Source organism: Solanum pennellii, chromosome 1, assembly GCF_001406875.1.
Source record: "Solanum pennellii chromosome 1, SPENNV200".
NCBI lineage: Eukaryota > Viridiplantae > Streptophyta > Magnoliopsida > Solanales > Solanaceae > Solanum > Solanum pennellii.
The window spans coordinates 108,019,642-108,031,905 of record NC_028637.1 but is presented as its reverse complement, the minus strand read 5'-3'; the positions used below and the strand labels follow the sequence as shown (position 1 = coordinate 108,031,905).

Here is a 12,264-nt window from a genome sequence, read left to right as displayed (position 1 = left end):
GGTCACGGGTTCGATTCTCCCTTGAGGCTGCGAGCCAATAAGAGGGGATTAAAAGAGCGAATGGCCGCCCATGGCAGAGACAATACCTGAGTATGTGGATCCCGAGGGGGTTGTCACAATGTTTCTCTAAACTTGAGGATGAGGTAGGGAACACATGAAGATTTATTTCTTGTGGAAACCAAACGTATCACACACATATCCAATTCAGTTGCATTTGAACGAACTCATGAGTCAAAGGGTTAACAAGAAAATATATGCAATTTTTATAATAGCAATCCTCGGCTTACTTCCTAACCAATAAATGCCAGAGAGAGTTTTTCACTGAGCCTAACTCTCGTTCACTCTATCTTGAGGCATTCAAGAATAATTTTAATGCTAACTTGTGTTTATCCCATCAATAATTAGCAGCGACTGACCTGCAAGAGATTTGTGCACATTGCCATCTCTCCACATGTTACATCAGCTCCTAGCACCTTGCAAACTCTACGAAAAGGCAGATTCCCAACTGTGGTCAAAGGAGCAAGATAGAGCTTGTCTCGAAAATCAATAAGCTTTTTTTCACGGGGGTGCAATTTAAGGCTTTTATCAGAATCTGTCATCGTATCAGCAGTTGGCTCTGATTTATTCACACCAAAGTTGTCATCAGGAACTCCCCCTTGAACACTTAAACCTGTCAGAATAGATAATATCAGGTTCATAAGCTTTTATCTCTCCATAAGAAACAGCCTGAATGCTCATAAAGGAATAAAAGCATCTAACAACCACTGCTAACTTGGGAGGGACAAATTTCACTGACAGATGACTTTGCCTTCTTTAAAGGTCTAGCATCATCAGCCAAATTATTTCCATCTACATCATCTTCTGGTGAAATGGAAGGACTGACACTGTCATTAGCAACTATATTGCTGTCTGTTTTGGTGTCCGTGGCTGGCTCTTTTGGCGCGACTTGGCCATTTTCCACATTATCGGCCAATGTTTTATCTTTAGGATTGCCCTATAATAATAAGTTATAATGATTAATGAACAAGAGAAACAATACACAGAAGAAAAAAGCATACAGGTATGACACTGCTTCCTAATGCTCAAACATCTTGTTCATCAGGCTGAAATTGAAGTCTGTCTAATAAAGAGTCACTTTTTCCCCCAAATTTTATATTGAAGAATGGAAGAAGAAATGGCGAGCTGCACAAACCTTAAGTCCAAGAAGTTTGAGAGTGGCTTCAGCTTTGGGAAACTTCATTTTGTTTTTCCACAGAAGCTTCTGAGTGTCCTTATTGAAAAAATTTAGTTCAGAACTCTTCCCAGGCAAATTCTCAGTTGGAGCTGAGACATCGTCTCTATGAGTCCCTGCAAACCTACAAGCCAATCCATAAGGACATGGCCCTTCATAAGCCAGAAAAGGGCAGCTACCCTCTATATCAGCTGGTTTCTGCACTCGAAACAACAGCAAAGATTGTGATTTTATGGCATTCCGTAAATCATAACACAATCAGAACGATAACAAAGATCTTATTTCTTAGCTTACCACAGCTTTAAAAGCTTCTACATCGTGACTAAACCGACATTTATCACCATATGAACACGCACTAACTTTTCCTGATTTGGCCACCACAGGACAGAGATGCAATGGAGATTTTTGTTCCTGCAATCATTTCAAACATTTCATTTGCAGAAAAAAAATAAACTCAAGTTCGAATCAGCTATGTGCTAGTCGGGTGGGCTATAAATGTCATCTATCTCTTACTGTATTTAGACTACCTCATTCCAATACTAGTAAGTAACTTCTCTTCCAATTCAATTCGCCAAACAAAATTAAACTTTTTTATATATACAATGAAAATCACCTCGCGACGTTCACGCTTAATTTGGCGTTTGGACTTTTTGTCCTTAAGAAGAGGAGCTCTTTTGGCCTCAGCTGCATCATCATTTTCGACTCCGACAGTGGTGTTGTTGTTGTTATTAGTAGAAGGTCTGGAAGGTGGAGGGCGAAGATACTCTCTCTTCACGGGAGCCTTGGATTTAGCAACCAACTCTTCTGGGGTTAAAAATTCTTCACTCACTCCTCCGTCGGCGGCGTTCGATGAAGGGGGTTGCTGTGGAGTTTCCGGCAGCTCCACCGCTGTTGCGGTTGCCACCGGCAACTCGTCCACTAGGGTTTCGGTTTCCATGAAGTGTCTTAAGTGTCGAGTTCTAAGATTACGTTTGCGGTTTTAAAGTCCCGGTAAACTGTACCTTATAAACGGATAAAATAAAAATAGCCTCTCGAATTATTCAAAATAGATTATATATATTTTTTATTTATGTTTGAGATTAGAATTATCTTTCTAACCTATGTTTTGGATTATAAATATTATATTATGTGCTGACACAATAATTTAATATGACAAAAATCTCTTCCTCTCAATTATATTGTTCTTCCCTGTTCATTTCGATAAAAAAAAATCAAAAATAATTTTTCATTAATTTTGTTTGAGTTATTGTTAGGACTTTGAAGTTCTAATTTTGAAGAGCGTTGTAGTTCGTTTGAGATAATAGTTGTATGTTGAATGGTCGAGTTCATTGTTTGAGTTTTGGTATCATCGAATTTGAGGTTAAAAATTTAATTCTAAAAGTTGAAAGATATTGAAAAATTGTTGAAATTGTTTTTTTTAAGTTGAAACTCGAAAATAGCTACTCATTTTGAAAACTTATTGGTGAGAAATTTGTAACTTTTTTGAAGTACAAAATTCTATAGAGATTTAATTGAATGTTGATAAAAATTGCTTCCAAGTAAAGCTAGAAAATTGATATTTAAAAACTAATTTCTTAGTTTGAAGATTGATGTATGAAGATTTGAGTTGAAATCCCAAAAAAAATAAATTAAAAAATATATGAAAGAGTTCTAAGAAGCTTGAAAATCTAAAAATCGATTATGTGAGTCTATGAACCCCAAACCTAAACAATAAACTCGATCCTTCAACATGTAATTACACTTTCAAACACATACTTTGAAATTCAAGTTCCAAAGTTCGAACAACTCAAACAAGAATGATGGAAGAATTGTATTTTATTTTCTTTTTGTGATAGAGATGAACAAGGAAGAACAACATGATTGAGAAGAAGATATTTTTGCCATGTCGGACTATTTGGGTGGAATGTCATGTTAGCTCTAATTGTACAAATAATGTTTTAAAGGTATTTGTGGTTCATAACATTGACGGCAAGGATAGTTTTGATCCAAAACATAATTAAATGATATATATGGGCTACTTTGAATAGTTTGAAGGTAACAATGAATATTTTCTGGAAAATAATACGACACTTTTAATATCGGAGCCGAAAGAGGCAAAAAAAAATTGAGGTTCAAATAAAAAAGGCAACATTTGGATAGATATTGTTAAATCGTTGGTTGGAAGGTACACATGTCAGCATGCGCCTTCCAACCAACGATTTAACGACATCCATCTTTATCATCAATTTTATTGCCTTTGCTCAATTATTTACCTTTTTCACTTCGGACTCTGTTATTCACCCTCTCTTACGTTCAAAATTAACAAACATATAACATATGAATTATTATTTTTAATTTTCATACTTGTAAATATATTGTACTTTTTATAATTTATTTGTTATGGAATTTCAAAGTCTAGTATTAACTATAAAAAATTTCATGATTTACCTATGAACTATTGAAGAAACGTTAAGTTTTAGCATGTTTAGATTCATATTTAAATATTTTGATATAAGCTTCACAATACGAGGAATCGTTTGGTACGAGGATACAAAAGGTCATATAAAGAATAATTTATAATAATTTTGAGATAAAATGTAGAAATATTTTATAACTAATCTTATAAGATAAAGAGATGTCAAGAAAATGAATAAAAACGAAATAAAAAAATAAATGAATAAAAACGAAATAAAAAATAATGTCAGAAGTGGGATTTGAACCCACGCCCTCTCACGAAGACCAGAACTTGAGTCTGGCGCCTTAGACCACTCGGCCATCCTGACTTTTCTGTTCATATTTCTATAACATATTGATATTATCATATACATGTCATACAAGTAATTAACCAGTTTATATCACGCCAGAAATGGAGTTTCAGAAATAGAATATATACTTCGTCTTGCATCTATTGATATGGTGTAAACACGCGAGGCTGGTGAGTCTTAAACTTTGTCTTTACACATTTCGAATTTTAAACTTCCGACCATATGACAACTTTTCAAACTTCAAAAGTTGGTTATTTGTGAAAAATCAATATGAAGTTACGAAGTTTGAGATGACACATTTTTGTAGGAAATATTCATTCCGTTCATATATTCGAACGTGGTTAAAGGAACATATGCGCCAACAAACAAAACAAAACAGGATAGGATGTTATTCTCTACATGGTATTCTTTTCTTATATCGAATAGCTTGCATGATTTTGATGGGTATAGGACGAATCTAGGAATAAAATTTAACATGTTACTTCAGAAAATGCACTACTACTTTGTGTATTCCATACGAAGGTAAGTCGACATATTATTCTAAAAGCATTTGTATATAATATAGAGAAGGTGAGGATGGAGACCACAGTAATCGTAAAATGTCAACAGAGAAATAAAAAAAACTGAACTTAGTAGCCAAAGTAGTTGTACCTCAAAGGAACATGAAGTAGGCAAATTTGAATTAAACTTCCATAATAACAAAACGAGTCAAGTTCATATGACCTTGAATTCAATATCCTTGTTGAACAAAAAAAAAAGAACCAACTGTATACATCACAAGACTCTTTGTGACTAAGTAAATCCAATGAACATGCATGTCCTATAGATAATAAATACCAAGACTCGGTGTGTTTTGTTGTGAATGCAGAACTAAATGAATGAATGCATTGAATGATATGAAAACACTTGCAACATCTATTGACAAACTAATATAAATATTATGAAGATCAGATATTTCCCAAAAGCTACTACTTTGATTCATGCTTTGAAGTCGTAGAGCTGTTAAGTTGTTGTCGTGCTTGAGCATGTTGTTGGGGCTGAGATGATTGTTGCTGCTGCTGCTGCTGTTGCAACTGATGCATGTTTAGCTGATTCGATTGTTGCTGCTGCGACTGGAACATCTGAGGATTTAGAGATAGCTGCTGAAACTTGGAAGCGTCTGCACTAAGCTCTGCGGTTGCTATCTTCAAGCGTTGAACTTCAGCAGTTAATGCTTCATTTAGAGCTGTCATGGCGAACACTATTAGGTTTCATATTTGTCTTCTATAATACCAAAGAATCTCACAAGCATAAAAATACACAAAACATCTGGCCTGTTCTCTATTAGCATTGAGGGAAACATCAAACAACATAGAAGCTTAACATTGTCAACCCCCACCCCCAAATAAACAGAAACAAAAAAGATGGAAAATTGAAGCATAGACTGATGATACGGGTAAGTGAATCGATTTCTAGCAACAAAAAAGAAATGATAATTAGCAACGTAGAGAGTCACAGATGAAACATGAGCTGACAAATACATGAAGTCATAGATCACAGAAGCAAGGTTAATACCATCACGAAGTTGAGCTTGCTGTTCCATGGCTTGCAAACGAAACTTCAGTTCACTATTTTGGCTTGTCAGCCCAGTCGCATCTCTCTGAATGCAAGTACAAGATATTGTTAAGCAGTGATAATACAATGCTTAGAAGAATTAAACAGGACAATATCGAAAAGTTTATCACCTGCAAGAGGGTCAGTTGAGCAGATAATGTGGTAGCTTCAGTCTGCAATGTCTGAACCTTGTGTTCTAATTCTGCAATGTATCTCATCTTTCTTTCTTTAGAACGAGCAGCAGATTGACGGTTGGCTAAAATCCTACAACAACAAACAACAAAATAGGGAATGTCAGCTGCAAAGCATAGAGGAATGATATTGAAAAGGCAAAAGATGCATCACTTCAAAGAAAATTTGAACCTTTTGGCTCGTTTAGGATCTGCTAAAGCTATCTCTGCAAGTTTTTCATTTGCCATAATTTTCTTCAATTCAGCTCCACTAAATTCACCATTTCCAAATTCCAAACTGAAACTGTTTGAATTTCCATCAAGTGAATTGGTTGGTGAGAGTTGGCCTGGGCGTGGTCCAGGAGATGGAGGCAACTTTGGTGAATCATCTATGAAGTTTAACTTCCCCATAAAACTATCCATCGAAACACTCCTGTAGTGCCTAGTGGTTGGAGCGATATCTCCCACAGCACTCCTTTTGACCCCTTCTCTCTTCTGCATACTGCCGCTGCTACTGTCATTGACACTGCTTGTAGCTTCATTATCACTGCTGTCACCACCATTCGTCTTTGTACCACTCGCTCTACTATCTAAATCTTCACGGTTCTCAATACCCAGCTTCTCATCAGTTCCCGAAGAGTTAAATGCATCAATGTTGTCCAAATTCATATACGCAGAAAACAGGTCGTCCACAACTTCTCCTTCAGATTTCCTCTCACCCATCCCTTCAACATTGTTATTATCATTTCCTCTTTCCCACATAGATTCACGTTTAACCAACTGAACTGGTTTACCACCCAAATTATCCCTTGAAGGAACTGACCTTTCAAGAGCACCAGGACTCCTTAGCGGAACAAGTGGTGGTGATGACTGCATTATACCAGAAAAGCCGAATGGTATATCACTATTAGACCTCCTATGAGCCTTACGAGGAGGAAGACTCTCCCCTGCCCTCGATGAATTACACCTAGAGAAAGGCGTAGGCGGCAATAAAGAATGTGAATTGCCATCCTGATCACCCATTGAGACATCAGCAGATATCGGGTCAGACATAGACGTGGACGGGGATTCCCTATACGGTGAAGGGCTCAAGGGTGGCAAGGAATCCAGTGAGAAAAACGCTGGTTGTGATAAAGATCGCGAGTGTGATGGCCCTGCACTAGTAAAGTTCTGCATACCCATTTGCTGATTCCCTGGCCTGGTTACAGGGATCTGAGAATATGGTGAAATAGGGGGCATTTGCGGGTGAGAAGGCGGTATACCTACTCTTTTACTATTTTCAACACCAAAATTGGGAGAAAATTGCCTCATTTGACCCCTAAATTGAGAAGTTGTCAACTGGGGTATGTCCAATTGGTTCATCGAAATAGGTTGAAGCTGTTTAGGAAGTGAAGAAGATGATGTCCCAAATGATGATTGAAGTCTCTGGACCATATCACTATGACCTTCGTCATTGTCACCAGCCATTTATTTTTCCCCAAATTTCAACTCTACCAGTCAACTAAAAAAAAACCCTTTCAACTTTACCAAAATCCAACCTTTACAGTACTTCTGTTACACCTGAATTTTCAAAGCTCATCAATTTCATAAACCCCCAAAAACAAAAAACAATGCAAAACCCCCCAAAAAGTATCAATCTTTAACATAAAAATCAACAAATCATTAGAAACAAAGAACAGGGTATTCATCTAATCATCAAGAAACCAAAATGGGTGACAAAAAAATCGACTCTTTCACAATACCTGAGTGTAAATCCACCATTTTCAACAGAAGACGCTCCTCTATTCCTCTTTGTGTGTACTTTTTTTTCCTTGTAATACTGTTTTTTCTATGATATTTTTCTTGTTTCTCTCTCTATCTCACTGTTATCAACGAAGATGACTACTTACAACAACTATAATTACACGGATTTCATGACAAGACTACTATACTTTCTACTACTACTTGAAAGACGCGTGAATTTAATATGAATTTCAATTTCATTTGAATTTGCATTTCAATTTGAATTTCATTCCGACTGCATTTATCCATTCTTTCTTTTTTCTCCCTCTATCACCGCAGATTATGTAGCAATGAATCTCTCTCTTTCTTTTTCTACTTATTGTATTTTTCTTTTTTGGTCTTAAAATAAAATATTTTTTCCTTTTTTGGTGTATAGTCTCATGTAATACAATACTTAGACGCGCTCGTAGCTTGTTAGAGTTATTCATATATTTGTATTATAAAAATATTTACTTTATATATGAATAATTTTATTATGATATAAATTTTATGTAAATAATTTATTTATTATCGCGCTATTAAATGAATTGCAATCTCTTAAAAAGAACGTGTGGGATAGTCTCTTTTGAAGAGCGTGTGGAATACTCTTCTTTGATTAAAGATTTATTTGGCATTGTTATTGAAAGTTTGGACTTAAGTTAACAAATAACCATTTTCTTTGTCCTTGATATTCAAAGTTTCATCTTATTTGGGGGTGTAATAATCTTTGGCAGATATTTATTCATATCAAGCATTTAAATAAAATTAATAAATAAATATAACATATACTTTTTATGTATATATTTATTACTTGATTATGTGTGAATAATGGATTAATATTCAAATCACTCTTTAATTTTATTTAAATTATAATTTTATTTCAATTGAACATCTAAACGATAAAATATTTTTAATAGACACTTGTGGTTTAAATTCTAGAGAATAAATTAAAATCAATGAAGAAAATATTTTTTTCTTTTGTTATTCGCATTAATCTTAATGAAAACAAATTAAACATAAACTTTTATAACTTATGTATATAATTAAAGGAAGTGATAATACTTAAAGTATTTAACTTATTTGATTAATGCATGATTAGGAATATGATTAAATGTTTTTTGTAAATTTGAATTATAATTATTTATGTATAAATATCATATTACGTTTATTCAATTAAAACAAATCATAGTTCAAGTATCTAAATTAAAACTTCATTAATAAATTTAAAAAGTTATCAATATACTAAGCCTAGCTAATATGGTATTTTTACTCTTAAAATTAACTTCATTAAATTAATATAAACACACTATACGATTAAATATTTATCATATGATCCTACTTCAATATTTACCACTAAAATCATATTCCTTTTTTTTAAGAGATTTTATTGGATTGTCAATACATATAGAAAATACAAAGTAGTATTTGGATTTTAAATAGTATGTGTTGTGAAGTATTTACAAGCTCCAAATTAGTTTCATGCTTTCTATTTTTCTTATCTCGATTAAAAAATCAATTCGTGATACGATTATAATCTAAGATTATATATAAAGACATAAATTTATTACTTTCGATCTCTGTTATATATTTTAACCCTCCCAATTCATAGCAATGAAGCATTTAGAGCATAAATTTTTATCATATGTATGTGAAATTAGATTGTAAGGAAATAGTACATTTTCTATATTTCTCAAAGCATAATATTATTGAAAACAAATTATAATTAAATATTGCATTTTATTTTCGATTCTTTTTAAGTTAAACTACATTAATTTTTGCTATGTATTGTCAAAGTTTGAAATATATTGAGTAAATACTGATAGTAATAAATTAATTCTTTCTTTTTCACGATTGAAGAGAACCATTTTACATTTTTTAGAACTTGACAATATAAGCAAAAATTTAGTTGCAAAATATCTTATATGGGTAGGAATGCATTTAATAGTTCTGCAAAAAATTTATGAATCAAATATATATATAGTAATTGGAAAAGAAAGGTGAAGAGGTCCATATAAACTCTATTTCTCTTTTCTTTTTACGAGGATATTTAATTGGTAGTATATACTCCCTCCGTTCAGAAATATTTGTCATGTTGCGCTTATCGAAAGTCAATTTAATTAATTTTTAAAGGTAAATTATATCATATTAATTTAATATTTTAAATAAAAAAATTAGATATTCTAAAACTATATGAAAAGTACTATCAATTACAATTTTTTCATATTAATATAAAAAAAATACATCTTAAAATATTAGTAAAAGTTTTTATAGTTTGACTCTAAAAATAGAAACAATGACAAACAATATCGAACGGAGGGAGTAATTATCAGTTACATTAATTGATAAAATCATTTGATTAAAAAAAATGATAAATTCATGGCAACGAGTGTGTAATTCGTTAATAGAAAAGACATATCATCTCCGTTTCAAAATATTTTTTTTTTATAATCAAACTATATGAACTTTAATTTATCAATATTTTAAATATATTTTCATCATATTAATAATGAAAGAAGTACAACTTATACTATTTTCATATAATTAAAATTGATCTAATATGACTTCACTCCTATAATCCTATTTTATCAATAACTTAACGTATTAATAAAAAATCTTAAAGACTCTCAATATATAGAGTAAAATTTAAACATATTAAATAAACTATTTATAGGTGTGATATGACATATATCCCAAATGAGTATTGGTTATTATATAGTACAAATATGAACAATAACATACTCTTTATTATAATTGAGAAATTCTCGGACATAAATAAATAATATAGATCCTTAGGTTAATTGATACATGATTCGAAAAATATTGACTACCAAATTCGATGTTGTTAAAGAATAATAAAAAGTCTCATATCGGTGGTTAATGAAATGGGTGGACTCCTTATAAGACTTGTGCAATACTCCTCTCCCTTAGAGCTAACTTTTGGGGTGTGAGCTAGACATAAAACCTAATTTCAACATGGTATCAGTGCAAAGCCGATCTCGCCTAATGTTGGGTGACAAAAAGTCTCACATCGGATGATTAATAAGATGAGTGAACTTTTTATAAGACTTGAACAATCCTATTTTTTTAAGCTAGCTACATATATTTATATTTTTCTTCATTTCGATAGCATACTTCCTTCTGTTATAAAATTAAAATTAATGACATGCGTCTAACTCACCGATTAACTTAAATTTAAATAGGACTATATTATCGATGTGTTCATGCAAAACAAATACTAATCAACAAAAGAGTGATTATGCCTAAATTATTGGCACACATTATCGTGACGGCAATTAGTTGACTTTGACCATTGAAATATGGGGTACTGTGGGCCCACTTTTCTTGTACACACCCACGTGTTTAAATCTTAGCGCTATTGGATAATATAAAAATTTATCTATTTTTCTTTGTTCTACTACTAAAAGCTAGAGAGAAAAAAAAAATTGATATGGGTCCTCATGTCGGCATCATTGGACTTTGTAAATTTTTTTTGAAAAAAATGTAAATTTTTTTTAAAAAAACTTTTTTCAAATGGTGTCAAGAATACACATTAAAATTATAATTAATTTGAATACGCACTTGTGTAACACATATTTAGAAAGAAAGTGTTTCTTAATGATATTTTTTCTACATACTAATAATCTAATTCAATTTTTAATTAACAATGGAGAAATTTGATTCATTACAACGTAATTTCAATGGACCTATTTCCTATAATTAATCATGTAAATGAGGAGCTACAGTCACTTTAAGATTATTTTCTAAAAAATAATGATTGTGGATATAGGAGAATGAGACTAGGGAATCATATCTTACTAACAAAATAAAAATTCAAATAAACAGAATAGCTTAATGTTATTACATGCGAAAAATAATTGACGATTTAAGTAAGAAACATTTGATAAAAAAATGAGAGCGAAAGCAACATAACATCACAATCTTTTTCCCATCAAACACGAAACACATATTTATCATATTCGTATTCTGAATTCGACTCACTTTGCTTTATTTTTTTTATCATGTATAGGTGCATGAAACCAAGAAAATAATGTGGAAAATACAAATATATATTGTAATATCACAATTTGGTGTGATATTAACATGAGCATATGTAGGTGTTGTCAACATGATGTCTGGCAGTAGATGAACAAGCCACGACCAACTTATATGGTGTTTGATATTCATGTGTAGGAAAAAATTTATAGTTAGATAAGAAATTAATTATGTTGTCTTTGACATGATACCTATTTTATTTTTCTTTATTATTAATTTGAAAGATTCATAATTTGATGCAGTGGTTGCGAAGTAAAATATTGCACATACAACTCATATGTAGTGTGAGATTAGTATAAATATATTTTTGACAAAATTGAACTACTTATATATAGTTCGAAGTAAAAAACATTAGGTACATATACACAATGTTGCATGCACAAGGAGGTAGGTCAAGATAAATACTTATCGGCATAAGATGTTTAAACTTTATACTTAACTAAATAATTAATTTTAAGAATCAATAAATAGACGACTGCATTTTTTTTTTAGAATCCGTGTTTTTCAAATTAACGCCGTTTAGGGCCCCTTTGGGGTGGAGGGAGCGCTCCCTAATAAAGATTTTTCATACTCAGGGCTCTAACCAGAGACCTTTGGTTAAGAGAGAATCAACCCCAGCCACTGCACCACATCCGTTGACAGTGACTTCCTTTTTACTTGTACAATTATATTGAGAGGCACATTAGTCAATATTTTTGTCCAGAAATTCCTG

General features: G+C 32.3%; 2 protein-coding genes and 1 non-coding gene across 3 annotated transcripts in view; all 3 read right to left on the bottom strand.

Annotated features, from left to right (window-relative positions):
* The window catches only part of LOC107007930 (tRNA-dihydrouridine(47) synthase [NAD(P)(+)]-like), a 7,003-nt gene extending 4,784 nt beyond the window's left edge, over window positions 1-2,219 (bottom strand). Inside the window, exons 1-5 of the mRNA XM_015206786.2 lie at window positions 1,845-2,219; window positions 1,526-1,642; window positions 1,193-1,429; window positions 763-994; window positions 417-670 (exon numbers count right to left, since the gene is read on the bottom strand). Coding sequence (XP_015062272.1) covers window positions 417-670; window positions 763-994; window positions 1,193-1,429; window positions 1,526-1,642; window positions 1,845-2,168 — 1,164 coding nt within the window. The 5' untranslated portion in view covers window positions 2,169-2,219. The remainder of the gene's footprint in view (window positions 1-416; window positions 671-762; window positions 995-1,192; window positions 1,430-1,525; window positions 1,643-1,844) is intronic.
* Window positions 2,220-3,909: 1,690 nt separating this feature from the next.
* On the bottom strand, window positions 3,910-3,993 carry TRNAL-CAA. Its single transcript has one exon. It is a non-coding gene; the product is annotated as a tRNA-Leu (tRNA).
* Window positions 3,994-4,634: 641 nt separating this feature from the next.
* On the bottom strand, window positions 4,635-7,668 carry LOC107007761 (probable transcription factor PosF21). Its single transcript, XM_015206525.2, has 5 exons — window positions 7,481-7,668; window positions 5,932-7,298; window positions 5,700-5,832; window positions 5,530-5,614; window positions 4,635-5,200 (listed from the first exon to the last, which is right to left on the bottom strand). The coding sequence occupies exons 2-5, from the start codon at window positions 7,203-7,205 to the stop codon at window positions 4,944-4,946; spliced, it is 1,749 nt and encodes a 582-aa protein (XP_015062011.1). The 5' UTR covers window positions 7,206-7,298; window positions 7,481-7,668; the 3' UTR covers window positions 4,635-4,943.
* Between the last annotated feature and the right edge of the window lie 4,596 nt (window positions 7,669-12,264).

Bases quoted from the DNA above. Each gene is read 5' to 3' on its own strand.
- LOC107007761 (XM_015206525.2), bottom strand. From the start codon at position 7,205: ATGGCTGGTGACAATGACGAAGGTCATAGTGATATGGTCCAGAGACTT. The intron at 5,833-5,931 runs GTTCAAATTTTC...TTGTTGTTGTAG, and splicing joins GATCCTAAACGAGCCAAAAG to GATTTTAGCCAACCGTCAAT. The intron at 5,615-5,699 runs GTGATAAACTTT...ACTTGCATTCAG, and splicing joins CTCAACTGACCCTCTTGCAG to AGAGATGCGACTGGGCTGAC.